Source organism: Strix uralensis, chromosome 5 (genome assembly GCF_047716275.1).
Source record: "Strix uralensis isolate ZFMK-TIS-50842 chromosome 5, bStrUra1, whole genome shotgun sequence".
Taxonomy (NCBI): domain Eukaryota; kingdom Metazoa; phylum Chordata; class Aves; order Strigiformes; family Strigidae; genus Strix; species Strix uralensis.
The window spans coordinates 18,906,418-18,929,272 of NC_133976.1; the positions used below are offsets into that span (position 1 = coordinate 18,906,418).

The 22,855-nt window shown below is 38.7% G+C and overlaps 1 protein-coding gene across 5 annotated transcripts in view; it reads left to right on the plus strand.

Annotated features, from left to right (window-relative positions):
- The first annotated feature begins 2,419 nt into the window (after positions 1–2,419).
- Positions 2,420–22,855, plus strand: part of TAFA5 (TAFA chemokine like family member 5) — a 458,203-nt gene continuing 437,767 nt past the window's right edge. For 4 of the 5 annotated variants that reach the window (XR_012629139.1, XR_012629140.1, XR_012629141.1 and 1 more), the window contains exon 1: positions 2,420–3,065. Coding sequence is in view for 1 of the 5 variants with exons in the window: in XM_074870054.1 (XP_074726155.1) it covers positions 2,954–3,065 (112 nt within the window). In the remaining 4 variants the exon portion in view is untranslated. The remainder of the gene's footprint in view (positions 3,066–22,855) is intronic. The other variant, XR_012629142.1, reaches the window with a different exon arrangement.

The following is a 22,855-nucleotide window of genomic DNA, read 5'->3' on the forward strand; positions in this document are numbered from 1 at the left end:
TTATATAAAATTCTACGGACAGTACTGAAAGGTATAGCAGCCTATACACTGTTGCAGCTATCCTTTGTGGCTTTAAAGTCTCAATCTGTACATCATACTATGTATCTCTTGTCAAGATACTTGTGCTTTTTCTTTTTAGTAATAGTTAAAATATATTATTCAGCTGTACATTCAATACTCGCAGCTGTAATGGAAATCAAATTTCTTTTCATACATACAGAAAACTGCTTAATTTACATGTTAGTCCTGGAATTGTAATGAACAGCGGCACATCATGCTGAGGCATTTTTGTTGCTTAATACTTATTTACATTTGTTCTGATAATAGGAAATTTGAAAGTCCGATTTTTTAAAAAGCTCATTATGCAGTAGTACTTTACAACATCAAATTGAACTAATGCTTCAGGATACCAAAGGAGCTATGGAATTTATATTGACCTACAAAGAAAACCTAGTGTCTAAGTCATGGAGAAAAGGTGTTACAAAGATTTAGTCTCTAAATACAAAATAATAATAAAAATCGCTTTTAAATGATGTGGGGGAGAAGAAGAAAGCTTAGCATGTTGCCTTAATGCTTGAGTTGTGTTCTATTCTAGTTTTTAAATGTAATAGAAAAGAAATTCCCACTGAAAATGAGGGAAAGTCACATCTTGGAAGGAGATGTTGTGCATGTACCCAAATTATAGTTAAACTTCATCTCTGTGAAGCATACTTGAACACATCAGCCTACTGCCCAACCAGTTCAGCATGCAAACTACTCGGGTAGAAAATCAGATCAGGTCCTCATGGTGCAAAACTGATCTTAGTTCCAAGTATCTAGTCAAGTGCAGCTGTACTAGAAAAGTCCCTACAGTCCTGTCTGGTAAATAATATATCATTTATATACAATTTTAAGTCAAGATATTTAAGTGGCAAACAATCAGACAAACCTGAGGCTACTGAAGGAATATGGATCTACTTTTTCATGGTATTTTCAGTATGCAAGGAAAACACAGGAAGAGATGACTGGGACATTTTGTGACCAAGCTCCTCTTCTAGTCTGCCAATCCTGCCTGTACTTGGAATGTGACTACCTTCTGCAGAATTTAAAATATTAATTTGAGGACATTGCTATGGAGACTCCGAATGGAAAAGCTCAACTACCTGGTCCCTCTTAAAACATTTCAGTTTTTTATTATTTCCGTAAAGGCTACTAGCACACATGTGAACTGGAGCCCTCTAAATTGAGTTTCACATCGATGTGTCCCTGCCAGCGACAGCAACTGTGTGCCGACAGCCCCTGTAAGGACCGCAGGCGAATCCCGGAGGAACGGTTCCGTTAACACCTACGGCCGCGTCCAGGCGGAACACACGGGCGAGACTTCGGGCCGCTCCGTGCAGGTGAGGGCTCGGCAAAAGGTCCCGGGGCCCTTCTCCTTCTGCCGAGGCTCCGTCTCAGCCCGGCGTAAAGCCGCCCCGAGGGGGCTCCGGCCGGGCACCACCTCCCCCCCCTCCTTCCTTCCCTCCCTCTCTCTCTCTCCCTCCCCCTTCCCTTCCGCGCCCGGCGGCTCCTCCTCGCCGCCCAAGGCCGTAGGGAGCCGCTGGGAGCTGGCGCTGGCTCTACCCCTGCAGAGCCACCGGGCTTGTCCCCCTCGGCCCCTGCCTGCCGCACGACCCGCTCCGACCCTCACTCCCGGCACGGCTAGGAGCCGCGGCTGCGGGGGGAGTCCCCCCGCGGCTCCTCCCTCCCGCCGCCGCGGGTTACACCCGCCGGTCGCGGTGTCGCACCGGCGGAGGCGAGCGAGGGAGTGGGGCGCGGCGACGGCGGGCAGGTGCGGGGGCGATGCTCGCCCGGGAGGCGGGAGCGGGAGCGCTCCTCCGGCGGGGACGCGCAGGTGGCGCGGCGCCGGGGGACGGGCCGCTCCGTGAGCCCTTCACCTGTGGGCGTGACCGCCGTCCCCCTCCTCCTCCCCCTCCTCCTCCTCCTCCTCCTCCTCCTTCTTTTTACTTGAAGGGCCGGCGCCGCTCGGGCAGCAGAGCCTGAGAGCCGGGCTGGCGGTGCGCGGAGAGGAGGAGACCCGCCGCCGCCGACCCGCCTCGTCGAGTGTCCCGCCCGCCGCGGACCCGGCTGCCCTTCGCGCCTCCGCCCCGTCGAGCCCGCAGGACCGGCCGGGAGGGGAGATCAGGCTGGACTCGCCGCGGGGCACGGGGCGCCTCTCCGCCCGGCGGGCTGGGCTGTCCGTCTCCGCCGCCCCCCGCAGCCGTTGGCGGGCACCACCACCGCCGCCGCCCGCTCCTCCGCGGGTGTCGGGCTCGGGCGCGGATCGCCCTCGGCCCGCGGAGCTGCCTGGCGGAGCCCTCCCCCGCGGGCGGGCGGCGGTGGCCGCCGGGGTGCCCTCGCCGCTCCGTGCCCGCTGCCCCCGCGGCCATGCTGCCCTGGGCGGGCGGGCGGCGGCGGCCTGAGCGGGGGTCGCCCTAGAGCGGCGGCGGCCGGCGGGGGAGGCCTCCCCGCGCCAGCACCGCCTCGGCCTGGGCCCCAGCCTGCGGAGGCCGGTCTGCCGCCCGGGGAGGGGGAGGAGGCAGGGGAAGGGACAGCAAGGGACGACTCCTGCAGATTAAACAAGGGAAAGGAAAAAAGAAGTAAGAAGAGGCTCCTTCGTGGGACACCTTCACAGCTCGGCACCACACCAGGCATCCGAGTCCCAGTAAAACCCACCGCGCTGGTGAATCTCAGCACAGTAACGGGAGGAAAGCTGGCTGCGGGCACTGCGCCGAAGTCCTGCGGGCTTTAGAGTCGCCTTGGCTTTCTGGCTGGAAGATGATTCCCGCAACAGGACCATGTTGCTGCTGACGAACCGCGGGGTCGTTGGAAGATGCCTTCCTTGAGGATTACACGTGGAGAAAGGCCATCAGTCAAGGGGAGAGCTGGCTGGTGAAACTGTCTGACTTTCCCCCCCACCGGGGAAGTGGCTTCAATGGCTCCATCTCCCAGGAGAAGCAGTAGGAAAGATGCCAACGCCTTGCCAAGCATGTCCTCAACTTTCTGGGCTATCATGATCCTGGCTAGTCTCCTAATCGCTTACTGCAGTAAGTACATGTTTCTCCTGGTGCTTTTGCTGGGTGTAAACCCACGCCCTTCCCATCTGAGGTAACGCTTCTGTCAAAAGCCAAGCTCAGAAGCTGGCAGGCATAACTACTGTGCCTTAGACTTGCCATCTCGACGCCATCTCCCCCCATACCCCCATGGTAAAGCCGGTAGACCGACACTTTAATACTGCTGCTTCTAGGGAGCATGAGATGTCCTTAGGTTGTAGATGTGCCATTTCCAGTCCAAGCAGAAACATCCTTTGGGTTTTAGGAACAAACTTTTTAGTGGTAGTAACCGTGATCCACTGTTCACTGTTTATTATCAGACGTTACCAGTTTTCTCCCAGACTGCTCCCTCCATGTACACACTCTTCTACCCCCATCCACCTTCCATGAACAGGAGCTATTTTGCTTATGTTCATTCCTTTAGGAAGCACATACTTAGTCAAGTGACAGATGTCTTAACATCACCGGGATCATATGTGATTCTCTGACTGTGAAATTGCATTGGAACAAACCCCGGCACTTCCTTAGCATATCCTCAGCAGTTTAATAAGCCCATGCTATCAGTTTTAGAGCTGCATCACAGGTTATCGGTAGAGTTTTGTATATTCTTTTTCAGGCTCGGCAGATTGTCCATTAATCACACTGAGTTGCAGATAAGGTATCTGTAATAATCAAGTGCCTAGACTATTAATACTTTTAAAGGTCTTTATTTTTTCTTGTTAATTTTTTTTGCTCTCGGCAAGAGTAATTTTCAAGCAGTTATGTAATGTAAATACAGTTAATGCCCATACTTCTGTGGATTGCAAGTTAGTCCATAGTACCAGAGTGGGAACCTTTCAAAGATAATAGAAAAAGCAGTTTCTATGCAATAATAAAAAAAATATGTAATTTATCAGGAGGGACCTGCACAACTTTGCCAAAATGCATCTACACTGTATTTTCACAACCTGAGCTGAATGTGGTCTGTAATTTACCCATAGTGCGTATTCCTTTCATTAGCTTTAGCATAAAAGACTTTGCACTAGGCTTGTCTTGTTGAGCTCTAATAGGTGTAGGTTATGGTGAATAGGAAATAGATTCTGGTTTTCAGGAGCATGCCAGCTGCATTTCTTAACCCTCTGTTCAGTTCCCTCCCAACTGTATTATATTCTCCATTTTTGTGTTTTTTTTTTTTTTTTCTGAAACAAGATTGTAATTGGCTAAGAGAACCTTTAATTCACTTTTTTTTTTTTGCATGTTACAGGGACTCTTCGTACTGACAACAGTGAAAGAGGCTTATTCCCAAAAGAATAACATATTTTGTAATTAAGCACACTTTGCATTACACTTCTCATAAAAAATCGTATCAAATAGGACACACTTTTAAATAATTTCATTTTGTGCCTAATGCCATATTCAATATGCTAATTTAAAGGGTACACTAAATAACGTACTGAGATTTAAAAGAATTTATGTGCATACTGGGAGATAAGTGACTCAGTAAATATATATTACAGGATAAATAGTTCAAGTGTAAAAGGAATTCAGTAATAGGAAATAATTTCTTAAGTTTGTGCTAGAAATGTCTGGATGGTCCCAGGCTTTTTATGAGAAGGTACGATTGTTCTGGGCAGATACATTATATATGTCAGCATAGCCTCAGAAAGAGTTAACTGTAAACTCTGACACCTTAAAAATTACTTGTATTCAACAGTGAGAGGTTTGACAGTGTTCTGTTCTAAGGAATAAAGTTGTTCATTTGAATTGTTGTGTATTGTTAATTATTTATTTTTCGCATTGTTTACTGATGCTGAACAATGCAAATGTTTGCCAATAATATGAAGGCAATTTCTGGTGTACTTAAATGACCAGTTTCTAATTAGTTCTCTCAGCCAGTGTAGATGGTGTTCCTCAAACATGTAGTACGCTCTTCATTACCTATGGCGCTGAAAAGCACCATGCAGCTTAAAATATGCAGTGTCAAAATACTCCACCATTTATGTAATGTTTCACTGATTTGACAGCTGCAATTCCAAATGTTAATGAAGTACCATGAATATTTTTCTCTAGCGGTAGTATTTGAAAAATTGTAAAAAATGTTTTTGCTCTGTGGAAGGGTGAAGATGTTTAAGGGAAAAAATGTGAAGCTATTTCTAGGTAAAGTAGTACTTTATGAATTCTTCAAAAATCATCTAGGGTTTATTCAGCCTTTTTCTCATCTGATGCTTTATTTTTTTGAAGAAAAACATAACTGGGGGTGGTGGTGGGGAATGACTTAGTTATGTTTTAAGAATAACAGCCTTGCCATATTTCTTAGGAAGTAAAAGCAAAGAACTTGGCAATGTAAGGTGTTCTGTATTTTTCCACACACCTTATATTCAGGTATATGGAAGCACACCAACTTAAATCTCTGATACCCAACATATTTATGTAATAAACAATAGAGGTAATTATATTATTGAAGTTATTACAGGAACCTCGTATCTGATTGTCTCTGCATCATTTTACTACATTTACATCACACCCTGCAGCTCCAAAAAAAAAAAAATAATCAGAACTTTTCTTTTTTTCCATTTTTTTATAGCACTATAAATAAAACTTTTGATCTACCTTGCTTATTTTAATTTTTAATCTGTTAGTCTGGCAAAGCTTATTCCTGAATCAATTATATGAATGTGGCTTCCTCTTCCCTTAATTACTTTGTGAATCTTTGTTTCTGGGAATGTATTTGTTGTGCTATAGTCATCCCTATTACTGGGAGCAACCAGTGAACACCATCCTCTGAGTCCACTTGAGAGATAAGCATATTTATGAAGTGTGTTCTGGATGTATATGTACAGTCCATTAGACTTTCATTTATACTGTAATTTCTGAAGCCCAATTATGTTCTCTTTGACGTGGTAAAATGATAAACTGATCATTTTTTCTTTCTTAAATGTTTAGATTATACTTAGGGATAGTGGCTCCATCCTATGGTGGAAGAGAAACCTGCATCAAATCAATTAGGTTAGTTGCTATAGTGATAAATATAATGTAATATTCTCCAACTGAAGAAAAATGGTCTGATTTGGTAGGTTCTCAACAGAAGGCAAAAATAAAGTAGTAGAAACAGGCTGTTTGTGGTCCTTGGTGTTACCACCAAGGAGTTAGGTTACTTAACAGAAGCATCAGTAAATATAAAAACAGTCTCAGAAGGCTGTCCTGGTTAAGGGTGACCACCTTCAATGGCAATTCAGAATTAGAGGAGTTGTGACATTTTTGGATCCCGGACATGCATTCTGCATACTTGTTTAATGAACAGTAGTAGACCAGAGAGAAGTACAGAGTTTTTTTCTCCTTCATAACTGGGATTTGCATTTTTCCATGTTAGAAAGTTTGGTCAAATTAAGGAAATTTTCTGTGGTATCACAGCTGCATGCTACATAAGGAATCTAAATAACATGTTTTTGATTCAGAATTTTTTTTAGTGCATTTATTCAGTTGGCTTTGGTGTAAATACTGAGGTGCTTTTTATATGTAAATGGTGACTTTTTAAACAACATATGATTCAGCTTTAGCAAGGTTGTGGCTGTTATGAGCTTTTGACTTTCCTTATTTTATACTGTTTTGTGAGCATAAGGAATAGAACATTAGACCCCTGTGGTGTTATAGGTTTTACTGTTCTGATAAGGTAATACTTCTAAGGGCAAGCAAATAGGTTTCTTGAAAGGAACCACTGAAACTGAATGGTACTTGGGAAGTTCACCTTCTTTTTTTAAATATTATGTATGGAAGAGAGCAGTTTGAAGCCCAGTATTTATGCTGACTAAATGGTGATAGAACTAGGAAAAAAGAATCTAAAACTCTAAAATACAAAATATTTCCCATAAGTCTACAGTTCTGCATTGTAAGTACAAGTTCTTTCACAGTAATAAGATGTGGAAAGAAGTGTTCTCCTAAATAATTATTTATTTTGCTTGCGGAATACAAAATAAGAAGATTGTAATGATAAAATATTAATAGGTTATATTAAATGACTGATTCTGCAGTCTACCATTTAAATCTGTGGAATTTGTTGAGCAGAACATCAAGCCCTTAGCATAAATAAAAAAGTGTCTTAAAGATTTGGCATGGTACCATGCAAAATGCAGATAATTCCAATGAAAAATATTGTATTGACCTGACCTTAAATTGAGATCCTGTTGTTACACATTGGGTGGACACTGCTCATTTGAGAAATACCTTTTCATTGCCCTGTTCTGGAAGTGCTTTCTCTCTAGAAGACACAGTCTACTATGATCCCTAGGTCTTATTGTTCCCTTAAGCTATTTGAGACTGCCAAGGGATGGCAATTAGCTGTGACTGTCACCTGGACACCTCTCCAACAGGAGCTACCATATCATCATGCACAGGCTACTGAACAGCTGCTAGATGATAAATGGTCACTGCTGATTTATGTTGGATGCAAACAAGTCACCTCTGAATGAAGGCCTACAGCTCCTGTTACTGATCCTATATCATTCAGATCACTTTCTCTGTCTTTTACAAACGAAGAAGACAGATTTTTTTTTTTTTAATCTGTCCAACAGATCTGTAATTTTATTATGTTTCCTGCAAGAATTACTGTGTTTGTATCTTTCCCAAACTCTGCACAGAGAATGTGACAAATAGAGTAACTGTCAGTATTCAAAATTTTTTCAGTTTAGTTTGTGTATAGCAATGAAAAAATAATGCTTTTATAGCATTAAATAAGAAAAGCAAGATATTAAAATTTTGTTTCTTTATAGACCATCCCAGATACTGCTTTTTAAGAATGTTCATTTTCTGAATTAAAACCAGTGCTTTGAACTTTATGGCCTCTATAACATACTACCTGCCAATGTGAGTACCAAACTGACATTGAGATTGTCTCGCCAGTTGCGTTGTAGTCTGTCCAGATGATGTATTTCATAGGAGATGTTGACATCAACATAACAAATGGCTTCTTACTGCTTTTGATGTTGAATTCCACCCTTCTAAGGCAAGTAAGCACTATTTATAATTTCTCAAATGTATTTGAATTCTGGTAACTCTTACTTCCATTGCAAGTATAACCACTGATATAGATGAATATAATGGGAAACAGGTAGGGAGGGGGATCTGGAAATAAATTGTTATTTTCAATTAAATACGTGGCAGAGGAGTATTCCATGTCTTTTGACAGGGTTGATAGCAGAGAGATTGAGACCTCTTTGACTTGCTTTTTTTTTTTTTTTTTTCTCTGTTTATGCAATGTTCTGTGCTCTTACCACATACTGTGAAAATGGTACTGGGAGCATGGAGTAAAGCCCCACTGCTCTGGCCCTAAGTGTGTAAACATGGGCTAGATTGTATCATCTTTTACTGGGGTCCCATTAATCTTTCAGGCTTTGCTTAGTGACTCCATTGAAGAAGTAGTAGTAAGTCCTTCACTGAGATTAGCCTTATGAGTGGGTATTTCCCCACTCATTCTTCTCTGCTAGAAGCTGGGGGTATGAAATCTCCCAGTTTTCAGACATAATCTAGTGCTTTCTTAGTGAGTGCTCTAACCATAAAGCTATTATGTGAAAAAAACCCCAACACATCAACAGCTACTTCAGCATCTAGCATGCCAAACAATGTTTATTAAAGTTATGCCTTGAATGATGTCAATAATGCGCTTGGATGTGGAACTATGTACAGAAGTGTCAAATATATGGGCAAATCTAGATAGCATTGATTAACCACAATCTTCCTGCTCTGTATATTCTTTGTTGGTAAATTCAAACCAGAATGTTTTTATGCTTAGGCTTACATTTGACCAGGTGTGTTCTGCTCTTGGGCTGGGGATTTGTTTAGGTTTTTTTCTCTGTTTAAAGGGAAGTTACACTGATTTTTGCACAGATGGCTGGCAAAATTGCTTATCATAGATGTTTTAGGAAGTCATCTTTTCATGGATATGCTTTTATGTTAGCCCTGCAAATAGGAAAATGTTATGCGGTGACTATTTGAAAATATATGAACCATATTTAGACTATGTTCTCGAATATTTTTGGTGTAGAGGTTTATTTCAAAGATTTTGTGCATGTTTTCCAATAAATGGACTTTGGCTACAGTACAGGAATCACAAGTATAATGGTAGAGGGTTTTGCATTCATGTGATGATCTAAAGACTTTGTGGCTTGTGTCTTGTTTTGATCTTTGGATGGACTGTTTCTTTGGACACCTTTCTTCAAACACTTGATTGCTCTCAGATAACAGGAAATTATCTTGTCTACCTGTATAACTGACTTGTTTTTCAAAGGAGTCTCTGTGCAACAGCCCCTTTGGTTCCTTCCTGAGTAACAGCAAGTTAGTCAATATCATCCCTGGTTTTGGGTCTCCTAGCACTTCTTTTAAGTGCCTGTGGCCCAGTACAGCAATAAGGAAGTTACTTCTCTAGAAGAAAATGTTATTTATTTTGCCAAACGGTATGCTGCTGTTGGAGAAAACATGAATTATATCTAGAGACACCTCTATCTACTATTTTTCCTGTGGTTACAATTCCCTTCACGGCTGTAGGTAGGTATGACGTATTTCCAGTTTTAACGTTCTCTGCCTCATTCTCTTGCAGCGTGGGTTAACACATACTTTCAGCTGACCCTTGTCTTTAAGAACCCTCCACCACTGGGATCTCCTGTTCTTCCAACAGGAGAGTGTTTTAACAGGGCAAGTTCTTACGATATTTTTAGGATCACATCCCTGGCAAAATAAAGCTTCCTTCTGTCTTTGCCTGTAAGTGAGAGTAGCAATTTGAGCTATGACCCCATTGTTCAGTTTGGTGTTTTGAAGGTCCAGAACTGAGACTATCTCTGTTTTTTTTTTTTTTTCTGTGTGGAGATTAATTCCAGAACATTGTTAACAGATGTGCTCTGTTTGTATTTTCTGTACCAAAAACTGAATAAAAGCCCAGAGCAGAATGCCTAGGAGATTGGTAACGTTTCAAATTGCAAGTGATGTTGGTTGGACTGATTCCTGATTTTTCATCCGTTGTAGAGAAGAATTGTAGTGACTGACTGTACTCAAGCACAGCGGTAGAACCTGCTGGTTCTGTTAACTGACAAAGCTGCATCATCTGACAGACAGGTCCTTAATTCTTACAGAAATGAGCAATTACTACATATGAAAAAAGATGTTGGTTCCTGAAGTCAATCAAAAAGTAAAAGAGAATTCTTATTGTGTTCTTGTTAATCATAGTTTAATTTATTGTGGCTTTTACCTTTGCTCTCAGAACTATTTTTTTTTTCCTGATTATCTTAGAACTCTGATGTTGGTAAATGTGTTCTAAGAGATGATATGCTGACAGTATGAGATACTGTTAATCCCAAATGCCTGTATCGTTTTCAATACTCTCAGCTGTCAGTATCCCTTAATTTTTCCATTGCACAACAGTGCAAAGTTTGGCAGAACAGTTTAGCCAGATGATAAAGTGGGTATAAGCTAAGCTCTTGTGCTTTTCATTAAATGGTTCAATTGCAAGCAGGAATGTTGAAATTCTGTGGGAACAGTGACTTCTTGCACTTCTTCTGGCAGATCCAGAGGAGGTCCACAAAACTTATCAGAGGGCTGGAATACCTCTCCTGTGAAGAAAGGCTGAGAGAGTTGGGATTGTTCAGCCTGCGGAAGAGAAGGCTCCAGGGAGACCTTATTGCAAGCTTTCAGTATATGAAGGGGGTGTATAAGAAAGATGGAGAGAGACGTTTTACCAAGGCCTGTAGTGACAGGACAAGGAGCAATAGTTTTAAACTGAAAGAGGATAGATTCAGATTGGACATAAGAAATAAATTTTTTATGGTGAGGGTGGTGAGACACTGGCACAGGTTGCCTGGAAAAGTGGTGGATGCCCCCTCCCTGGAAGTGTTCAAGGCTAGGTTGGATGGGGCTTTGAGCAACCTGGTCTAGTGGCAGGGGGTTTGGAACTAGATGATCTTTAAGTTTGCTTCCAACCCAAACCATTCTATGATTTTTGTTCACTTGCTTTAAATTAAACTAACTACAAGTATAACAGATACTGTGAGAGGTTACCTGTTACTGATAGCACTCTCTGGTGTTATTGAAAGGGTTCACTGGTTTCTCATTTTTTTTAACCAGATATATTTAGTTAGACCTTCAATAGACACTTTTCTTCTGTGCAACCTAAAAGAAATGTGACTCTTTCTATTATTTTTGTATAGTGAATGAATTCCAACGTAGTTCTGTATATAGGCTTTAATCATAAAAATATAAAATTCTTTTCTGAATTGAACTAATATAATAATCTGAGTTAATCTTCAAGATCATTTTATTGAAAACTATCAGAAAGGTGTTCCAGAGCTTTTTCATTGTGCACTGTCAGTAGTGCTTTATTGAACATTTATTTTAAGATGAGGGTATATATGTGTTTGTGTATATACAAGCTCAGTAGAAAACACATCAATATTTAAAATAAAACTGAGGGGCTTTTAAAATTGTTCTCACGGAATGTTACTTAAAGGTAGTAATTTCCCTGAAATTAACTGCTATAAGACATTTGACCTAACGTGTCTTTGTATATCCTAATACCTAGAATAATGGTTCTTTTAAGATATTCTTTTAAAGAATTTTCACAGGTGTTTTCATTTTAAGTTATCAGCTCCAGCTAGAAAAAACCAGACATATATGTTCTGGAACTCAGATCCTGATGGGTTAAAAGAAATGGCTGCAAATATCTCAATTCCATCTGAACAGAACTGGTCTTTGCTTACTTTAGATTTCTGCAGTACAGTCATCTATATTTACCATAATGCCTTTTTTAAAGTCAGTGGAAACAAGACTTTTTTACAGTGCAGTTCACGTGACCTGTTTTAGATACATGTTATAGTTTGAGGTAAATTGTGCTGCAGAAGTACTTGTTGACTATAAAGCAGATTAGACAATTTGCTAAGATCTTAACATATATGTTATCACATTAACTCAGTCCTTCATTACAGCATCTTTAGAATGTTTCTTATTTTATTTTCAAGGCCCACGCTTAATATTTAAATGTTTAATGCCAAGTAACTTCAGTATTTATGTAGGGAGGAAAAAATGTAGAAAAATAGGCTTGTTACACAGATTCATTAAGACTGTAGGTCAAGATATTGAACTACTGCAGCGAAGGATTTGTACAAATTGAGGGATGTCGTTGGCATAAATTACTGGGATCTTCTGAAGACATCTTTGCAAACAGCTTGTATCCTGAACAATTTTGCAATGTGTTTTCTCTTACTGTAAAATTTCCAGTTTCATTGCCTGTATTTTCACACTCTGGGCACTCTAGAAATACTGTCTTTCCCCAAAAAGTTGGAAACTAGGTGAATTTTAGATGACTGTACCAAAGGTTATCAGCTTTACCATTCTTTTTCTCATTTTTTAAGCCTCTACTATACAAAACAATATTAAACACATTTGTACAGTGCAACCTTTTATAGTGTGATTAAAACATTTGAATCCCCTTCATCTACTACTAATTTAGGTTAAGAAAAGGTTTGAAGGTGAACAATGTGTACATACATATGAAGCTGCAGGGGTGAAGAAGACTAGAAATGCTTGCCTTGAATATGAGAGCAGATACGAATTGCACTGATCATTAAAGTGCCACCCCCTCAACTCCTCCTGCCCTTCCTTCTCCCTTACCTGGAAAATAAAAGCTATGTATGAAAAAAGTTTGTTATGTGGTTATTTTTGGTAGGATATTGGGCTTTATGACCTGAGAGGTTCCTCCAGTTCTATGTTCTTCAGTGTAAGTGCTATTGTTACAGTCCTTTTCATCTGGAGAGATTTGTTGCCTTCTATACCTCATTCTTTTATCAATATGTTTTTGTTCAAGGAGTATATTGCTGCTTTTCACCTTTTTCCATGGTATATATCTTCATGGACATTCTTTGTCTAACAGCTGGCCAAATCTGGTTGTGCTGCCTGTATAACTACGGATCTCTACCTTAATGCTGTCTATAAATGTAGTTATTTTCTAATATAATCTTCTTAGAATGCCTTATCAAAGAGACTTTTTAACAGTTTATGGTGTTATATGGGCTCCCTTTCCCATTCTTTTGCAGAGTTCTGTAAAGTCCTGCTGTGAACTCCTAGGATGATAGTTTGCATGAACTGCCACTTGTAATTACTATAAATGTGTTTGAGGTATTTCAGATACAATTCCAAGGAATTAGTTTAAAAACAGTTTATAATACTTGAGTTGGTGGCATTTCAAAATCAATTCCTATGAAACAGCTTAATGCTTATCTTTTTCCATTTTGACATTTGATGGCAATATAAGTAAAGCAGTATATTCTTTGGCACAAATACTACAGTGACTTCATAAGACTGACATCGTATTGAGCATATGTAATACTAAGGACCATTGCCTAATGTTTTCTCAGATAATTCATCTCTATATAGAGGAAAGGGATGTCCTTTAGAATCCTCAATTTCACAGAGTGAAAGGAATCTTTTCCTCTTTATATTTTAATATAAGCACAGATGCAAAATAAAATGAAGCACCTACCCATCTCATTTTTTAATTAATTCCCTGAAATTTACAGGGTTTTTTGTCTCCAACAAAGATCAAATTTGTAGAACTCAAGAAAATATTTCCTACATTACCTTATTAGATCCCATTCTCAATGTCTCTCACTGCCTTTCCTCTCACTGCTTGTAATAGCTGATGTCCATTTCCTTCCTGAGAGCTTCTTTTAGAATTTAATGTTCCATGTTGGCATAGAGTCCCAATATTAGTTTTCTATATTTTTCAGTTTTGCTTTCTTATTTTTCTTATCTAAGGTCAGGTGAATTGGCCCTACTGTTTGTCTTGCCACTTTCTGAAGTGCTTTTCTGTTACTAAGTCTGACAAGTACAGCTGTGTGAATCACGGTTTGCCAGTAACTTCTCAGACAAATTAATTTGATATATGTGTAGAGACTTTTTCTCCCAACTGCTAGATCTGCAGAGATTTGAGAACTGGGCTTGGTTGTTTTTCTTCCACATGCATCAGGTTCTCTGGGCCCAATTATAAGTTGTGATACGGCATACTGTAGGCTTGCATGTATGTGCCTTATTAGAATTTAGTAAACTGACAGTGCACTTAGGATATAATAAATCTAAAAATTAGAGTTTAATTTTCTTCTGTCATTCTAAATTGTTTTAGAAGTATATTAAAACAAGATATGATTATGCACAGAGGGTTAGAACTGAACTGTTCAGAAAAAATATTAATTCCATTTCAGTGCATGTAATTTGAACAAATATTTTAAGTTGCCAAAATGCTGGAGAGCCCTGGTGGATATGATGGGTATACATCATTTGTCATGACAAGGTTGTCCATATTTCAGATGCGTGTTAATAGTACTCAGGTCATGTATGTTTTATGTGACAAAGGACACCTATGTTTTGGCTGGATAGTATATATTTTTCCAGTTGTGGAAAAGCAACAGCTCTCTTAAAAGAAGGTGGCAGGAAGCTAGAACTTAAACCACAGCGAGTTGGTTTTGGCCTTTGTTTGAAAGGGATGGTCACATAAAGCATATGGAATGAAAATTGCAGAGCTCTTCTGTAAAGTCAAAGGGCAGTGCTTCTGAAGTATGGTTTTGACTGATTTCATGTTCTTATTTTGCTTTCTGGTTTACTCAGTGTATATTTCTACAAATCCATGCATATATTTATTCTCAGGATGTTGCACTGTAGCTGAACTTAACTGATGAAAATGTAACATTTTTTTTCCCCCGTCTCTAAATTTGCTGACTTTTTTCCCCCAAAGAGCAGAGATAGTGCCATGAGTGTTTTGTTTTGATTTGTTTTTTTAAAAAAACATTGGAAGGTAATAGGGCAACTTCCAAAGAAAAAAAAGAAAGTATACATTTAAAGAAATAGTAGAGGAAGTAAAATTTTGAGTTTTACTTGCTGACATGATGAAAAGAATTGGAAGTTGGATTTTAACTTTGATTTGCAGACTTTGACAACATTTCTTTAAGAGTCAACAGAGAGCGTTTCAAATCAGGTACAACTGTGTGACAGACAACTGTCTGAGAAAATTCTGTCCTTAAAAAATGAAAGCTTGTGAATTCACACTGAAGCTTGTTTGTGTGTTGGTTGCTTTTCCTGTTACCTAGATCCCAGGATTGATTGATGTATAAACACAGGGATACACATATGAGAAGACCATATGATACTCTGGATCCTCCATTTTAGTTTTGCTTCACTGGAAACAAATGTGTCATATTGGTTGATTTATATCTTGTCTGGAGTTTTTGAGAGAAATCATTTTGTTTATTTAGGAGTAGTTTGATCAGTAAATAAATATTATTTTTTTTTCTTCTATAGGCCTTTCCTCCAAAATTATATAAAACCAAATATTTAATTATTGGTAACAGCAGTTCTTTCTAGGACTGTTATTAAATAGCTTTATTGGTTTATAGGGTTTGAGATTTGTCTATGGCTGCAAATGATTTAAAGAAAGCTGAGTTGGGTTGAGTGCTTGCTTTCAGGCAGTGAATTCTGTGTCCAGCCTTGTCTCTCTTCATCTTTTCCACAGGCACATGAGTCTGAAACATTACTGCTAGTCAGGAAGCTGTACCTGCTGAAAGTGAGAGCAACTGCTTCTGTCTCTTTGCTTAATTCAAGAACTGCAGTAGTGCAGGAATAAAAGCTGTTACAATCTGTCAAAATGTTAGTTCCCAACATTGGTAGTGTTTTAGCTGAGAGGCAGGAAAATCAAGATCTTACAGAGTGCCTATTGGCTAACTCATTCAGTTACTGTGCTTACTAACACAAATTTTGGCCAGGAAGTTCCTCCACTGTTACAATGCTTAGCTCTATAAAATACAATAGTGATAACCATAAAAATGTGTTTTCTTTCATGTTGAAAGTAGCTGTTACTGGGACTATACTTGAGCAGAAAGAATGTTTCTTGATAGATTTAAAACCTGCAGATACTAATAACTGGTATTATTCCATGAAAATGACCATAATGTTTATTTCCTGAGAACAAGGAGTTTGAGCAGGTTTAAACACACAAGATGAGGAATGATTTATTGCCTGTAAACAGTTGAAAAGACTCCTTTTAAATCAATTTCAGATAATGAAAGAGAATTAATGGTGAAAAGATAAGACATTCTTTTGTTTTTCTGAACTTGGATTTAAGATGAGTAATGTTGAAACAACACATTGGAAATGAGTGTCTGAGCCAGTGAAGCTAACAAAGGGAGATGAGCTTCCACATGTGAAATTCATTCAAATGCTATCAAAATATCTACCAAACTCTTGATACTTCTTACTTCTGTTGAAATTTATACCTTTTTTTTTTTTTTTGAAACAAGATAGATTTCTAAAGATAGTTTTGAGGTATCACTTAAAATGTGCTTCAGTTTTCAGTTCAGTGTGCTATAACATTTGAAAACTTTGTATGTGGAACTTCTACAAATACTGGAAATCAGTATCTTCTGACACTGTCTTTTTTAGAGAGTGATTCTGTCTGTACTGATTAGAGTACATGTATACACAGTATAAGCCTGATTTTATAGTAATTTTTTTCTCCATTGCCTGACTAGTTTCTATACATATGAAAAAGCAGATTTATGTTTGTTAAATCTCAATTTTCCATTAAGAATATTGATCTTACACTAACATCATGTTTCTAACCATAAATGCATTTTCTTTGTATGTTTTCAATAACGTTGAAAAAGAGCGGTTGTGGCATGGTTTTTTTCAGGCTAGGCATAATATATCTGTTATTTTTGCCTTTGATAAAAGACTTATTAGCTCAAGGAACTTGATTATTTTTTGAAGAGAAGGGAGTAAAAATCTATGAAACAAATTCTTGTGAGTGGCAAATTTGGCTGGTAGATGAATTGGGTAAAAGAATCTAGTTTTTTTGACACTTCAACTATGAGGTACAGACTCTAATTTTGTGAAGCTCAAAAACAAGTGTCAAGGAGTTTTATGGGCCCCATTACCTTCCAGGTTCATAAAACACTGCCAACAAGCATGTCCCTCTCTCTTGTAGAATAAATAGCTCAATTAATTTATAGAATCCTTTCCATTTTGTGTGTAAAAGAAGAAAATGAGGGTAAGTTAATCTGAATAAATTGGCTTTGTATTTTATTACATTAATCTTGTGGGAATTAGTAGAACAATGATGCCAAGACCATCATAAAATTTTTGTTTCTTACACTTCATTGTCAAGAATGACAAACACAATTGTTTTCTTGGTATGGTGATGCTGTTAGAAGTTACTTTCATGGACTAGTGTAGGCCTTTGAAAGTTTAAACTGGCCTTTGTAGATGTTTTTATTGCTTAGTGGATGTTTTATATTCTTGAACATGGGCTTTTGAATTTTGTCTCACTTGGAGCTTCATTTCACATAAAATCACAGTTCCCTCTTCCTTCCATACATGCAGTGCAAATCTGGTGATATGACTGACTGCTTCACCAGGACCAACCCATGCCTGAAAAGCAGGTAAGTTCCAGTAAGTCTTAGATGAAAGCCAGGAGTATATCAGACAGCTGCCATGGCTGCCTGAGCCAAAGATGAGGAAGAAAAGACTCCTTTGAAGCTGTGACCTGATTTAGTTGCACAAACATATTTGTAGATGGGAGTGATTCTAGAGAAAGTTTGTTTTCAGAGCACTTCTGTCAAGCTTCCAGCGTTATTTTGGCCCATTCAGTTCTTACTGCCTCCTCTTTAAACAGGAGCTTTTTACAGAGTTTGTGTTCACACTTGACACAGGGTAGAGTTGAATGTTGTGTGTGCATTCTGCTGCTTGCACTCTAGATGTAGATCCAGATGAGGAGTATTGAATAGGAGGAGTGTGATCACTGTGAGAGTCTAAAGATGGTAGCGAAAAGAAATGCCTGTACTAGCCTGCATTTGTGGTCTGAGAAAAATGACCCAAGTCATTTCAGGCTATTACTGTTTGCCTTCTGCAGCTGTCTTTGGCATGAAAGTAGGATTATTTGGAAATCAGCTATACCAAAGCTGCCAAGTCTGTCAGAATTGATATGACTGTTTCCTTTTCCCTATATTGTGGAGGTCATCCAGCAGAGCCACAGGTGCAGCCTCAGTGCAGTGGCCTGGTCTGAAGCTCAGCTGACAGGTGGTGTTAGACAGGAGGGGGTTTTCCTGCTTTATTGAACACCTTGCTTAGAAAAAGATGATTAGATTCTGGCCCGCAGCTGGGAACATGTCCAGCACTGGTGTGTCACTGTTGCATGGCTTAGTACTTTTAACACCTGGTCAGCAGTCATAATCAGTCATTCCTTCTGAACTAAATAAATGTAATGTACATATGTGTACATGCACATTAAAATTCAAGATCAAGATCTTGTAACGACATTTACAGAAAAACAATTATTTCACTAGTTAGAAAATACTGTGTCAGATTCTCTACAGGAAAGTCATTGGTCTGACCCCTTTCTAAAGAACAGTATAGATATTAAAATGGTAGACATGGGAGCAGAAAGGATAGGGTGTGGCTTAATCTTCACTGAATCCCAGTGCATCTCTTGTTCCTCAAGTATGTAATTCTCTACTTAGAAAAATTATGTCAAAAAGCATAATAATTTGGGATCTCTTGTTTCATTGGTCAAGTTCTTAGAACTTGCAACAACAGAGGGAGAATGACAGAAAGGGACTAAGTGGTTACTTTATACTTCAAGGCTCCCCTTTGTAACAGCTTCTTGATACATCTAGGTGGCTATTGTAGTGTGTGAGTGACTGAGGAATTTATTTAAAGCTGGAATTGTGTGTTCTTGACTGCTGATATGTATGAACAGGCCAACAGTTTATATTTGTAATTCATTTTCACATTGATAATTATTTAAAAATCTTCTGAATCTTAATACATTCTATTTCAATGCTTTGCTGGTAATTTTCTAACAACCTACTGGCAACAGCAATTATTCCCAAAGTTGAAGACATTTTTCACTAAAAAATGATATGATTTTTTAAACAGCTACTTCTCCTCCTGCTTTCCAGGTAGTAAAGTTAGGAGTGCAGCTGTTTTCTACTAAATGAAAGCATTAATCATTTTCTTTTACATATAAAATCAAAAAGCTGTTGTAGTAGTCTCTGTATGTACAATTTGTTGTTTGGCTAGTTTCATTGTTTTAGAACAAATGATTCTACCATGGCATCATTTGATACAATATGAGTCTGGGATATTTTGCAGTCAAGGGTCTAAATAATATCAAATAATGCCTTGTATCTAATGTTTCAAGAAGCAAATATATTTAGTGTGCATATATCTCATTTAGCTTGCATTTTAAAATCCTACTGGTATGTCAAAGTGTAAGAAAAAGTGTAACAGAATGGATGATATTGAAGACTTCAGTAACAGAAAGGGGGCGAACTACAGTTAGATAAAGTACATCATTGTGTGGTTTTCAATTATCAGCATGAATTTCTGCAGTGAAATGATAGCTCATCTATCATCGTCCAGGAATAGAGATCCGTTGGTTAGTTGCAGGATAGCTATGAATCATTACTGGGATTGTGAAGAAGACATGTGACCCCAAGGTGGGTTAGAAAATAGAGGAGTATTAATGTTGCTATAGACAGCATTGGTGAGACTTCATCAGCAAGCTAAGTATAATTCCCTTTATTCAGAAACTCATACTGAACTAGATGGAAAAGTGGTTGGGTGTTCAGAAGAATGGAATGTCTACTCCAGAAATGAAGTTAAAATTTCTTGGTTGGTTTAGTCAAACACTAACTGAGAGATATAATAAGCCACATCAGGAGTATAAACAACAGAAAAGAAAAAAGAAGGACAATGTTAACTCAGAATTAAATGGAAGTGGGATTTAATTAATTTAGAAAAAGGATTTTAATACAAAGGGGTCTGTGATAACGTGACACTGGATTTGATGACTTGAAGAGATCTCTTCCAGATTTTTGTTTGTCTAATGATATTGCTGTTCTTGATGTTAGGTGTCTGTGAGATGGTAATATCTAGCTGTTAATTTATTTCTGTGTTGCCCTTTTAATGTGTTGCCTTTTTTTTTTTCTTTTCCAACAACCAGTCCATTATATCACTCAACTGCTCACTTCTAATTTAAGCTATTATGTACCAAGGTTGTGCAGCATCTCATCAGAACTATAGCCTTGAAGATTCCCCTAACACTGTGTTTCCCAGACTGTGGGTTGTGCTCCCTGTGGACAAGCCAGTGAGAGAGAAGGATTACGACTAAGTTACTTTAGGTCACATACTATTTGTATTCGAGAAAGGTGGAATGTGTAGAGGCTGTTATTCCCTTGAAGCAGAAGACAGATGCTGTAATAGGTTCTAAACCACTGCCAGTACTGATTGCCAGTGATTCATGGTGTAGGTGGTCATATACAGTAGAATAGCCAGGTAGCACATTTATTAAATGTTCATATACCTGGGTATTTTTGTTTACTTGGTACACATTCAAACAATCTGCAGTATCCAAATAAAAATATTTTACAGCCTTGAGATCACGTCAAGTCACTGTGACTTCGATCTCCTACCACATTGAGAGTAAGATCATGAAAATGATCCCCATCCAACACATTTTTCTTTATATTTTTTCTTCTTTTTTTCCCTCCCTTTTCCTTTTTTGGTCAAATTGGTTTCCAGACAGATAGCTTCCTCGAGTGCTATGGCTGGCATAAGGGTATGTGGGAGCACGTGGCTGGGATAAGGGAGAGGTTCTCCCTTCTGATAAGTCTGCGCTAAAATCATGGAATTGCCTATGCATTACTGTCTTTGTCTCCTGATATTTCTTATATGTTGATTAGCTCCTTTGGACTGGTTGATAAGGCTTTTTAAGTTCAAGTTTTGAGTTGCAGCTGGAATCTCTTCTATTCATCAACATTGTATGTCCTTATACTTACCACTTCCCAAAATGAATCCTGGGAGAGATCCCCGTCTTCTGGGTAAAGTTTGTTCTGTTGATAAAACACATTCAAATACCCAAAGTTGTCTGATATTATGTATTTATCATTTTATGGGTTACAGATCTATTTAGTTTAATTCTTCATTTGTATTGAAACATAGGAACAAATTTACTTGGTTATATCAAGTCATTCAGCCCGATAATCACAGCAGTGGCCATAAATAGTTACACAGGAAAATCTAAGAACAGCACAAGGTTATGTGACACTTGTCCCTAAAGCCCTCCTGCCCCCCAGCTGTCTTCTACTCAGGGAGTCCTGGGTTGGATGAGAATTGGAGGTATTTAGTAAACCACAAGTTATTTTCATTAAGTCCATCTAGTATGGGTCTTGAGAAATGAAGTTATTTTTTGCCTCTTCTATTTCATGGAGTCACCAGATACCACTGTAACTGGTGTAATTTAGAATAGCAGCATTATGCTATAAATTGTATACAGCTGCAATGGGCAACAGAGCATAAGAATCAGGAAGACAGACTCCCCCCTCACTTCAGAAACACCTTCAGTGGAAACAGAATTTTTTAAAGTCACAGGGAAATGTTCAGTTCTGTAAGAATTTGTTACAGCATTCTCTTCTTTTTTGAGTAATAGTTTTGAAGATAAATAACACAAAGTAATTTTTAGCTAGCATTTTAAAACAATAATTAGGTCCTGTTGAAAGCAGAAGTGGAATGGTGAACTTCACTAGGACTCTCTAAAATTGGGATTATGAAAAACTGCTTGAAATCACATTTCAACTGAAAGATGTTGAAGTGAATCCCTAAATCCCTACCTTCCCTCTGGTATTACAATGAATAATGAGCACTCTGTATTTCACTTGCATAGTTGATCAAAGCAGTGGATTTCAGAAGTCTCACTGGACATATCTTTCCTCTCTGAAATGAGGACTGAGATTGACTTTAGTATTTTGACTCTTTAATCAACATGACTTTTATAAACTGCAGTTTATTTCCTTTTAACAGACAATCTGGTAAGATCTTGCATTTTCAATGTCATCGTATCTTCTCAACAATTTTAAAACTATTTAAATAATTTTTAAATTAAAAATTTGCCTGAAACTCTAAATTAAAGGAGCACTTTAGGTTATGGCTAAATACTTTCACGGAGTAAGCAGATTTGAGTCAATCTAGAGGTGACAGTTCTGAGCTAACATCTGTCAAGCACTGTCAGTAACATAATACTTATGCAAAAGCTTATTACATTGACCTCATAGTCAATGGGTTTAAGAGAAACATCCTTGGTGAAAAATCACATCAGAACGTTCTTTCTGATTGGCTTAACAATACTGTTACTATTAACTTTATAGTGTGCTACCTAAGGAATAATTAAACCAGATGGCATGTTAAACCCAACTGAAAGAATAAAGACATTTTTACTTTTAAGTTGATCAAAATTAGGTAAAACAACATATGTTCATGTGCATTACGATTCCTTTAACTACATATTAACTGCTTTCCTTAATATTCTTCTTGGTGATCTGAGAGCTCTGCCTCTTGAAAAAAACAAAAAACCAATCCCTCTTTGAATTCTTCATTTCTGACTCTCTGGTCACTCGTACCCCTGTGTTGCTTTGTTTTTTATGTAATTTAAATAAACAGGTTGCTTACTGCAGCGTTCTTGAATTATGTGAAATTGAAATGCAGGCTATTTTGGGCCACATTCAAATTGTACAAATTGGGGCAGGTACATCCAAAAAAGGATTTGAAGATTGCCTCTAAAGAAGCACAGCTTGCACAAATGAGCAAATTACATTTTATGCAACAGATGTTGAGGAGGGAATTACAAATACTCTAGTTCCTGTTATATTAGTCTTGACTTGCCACCATTTCTCTTTAGCAATGCCATGCAGAGCTAATAATACGGAATAACACACCACACCATGTAC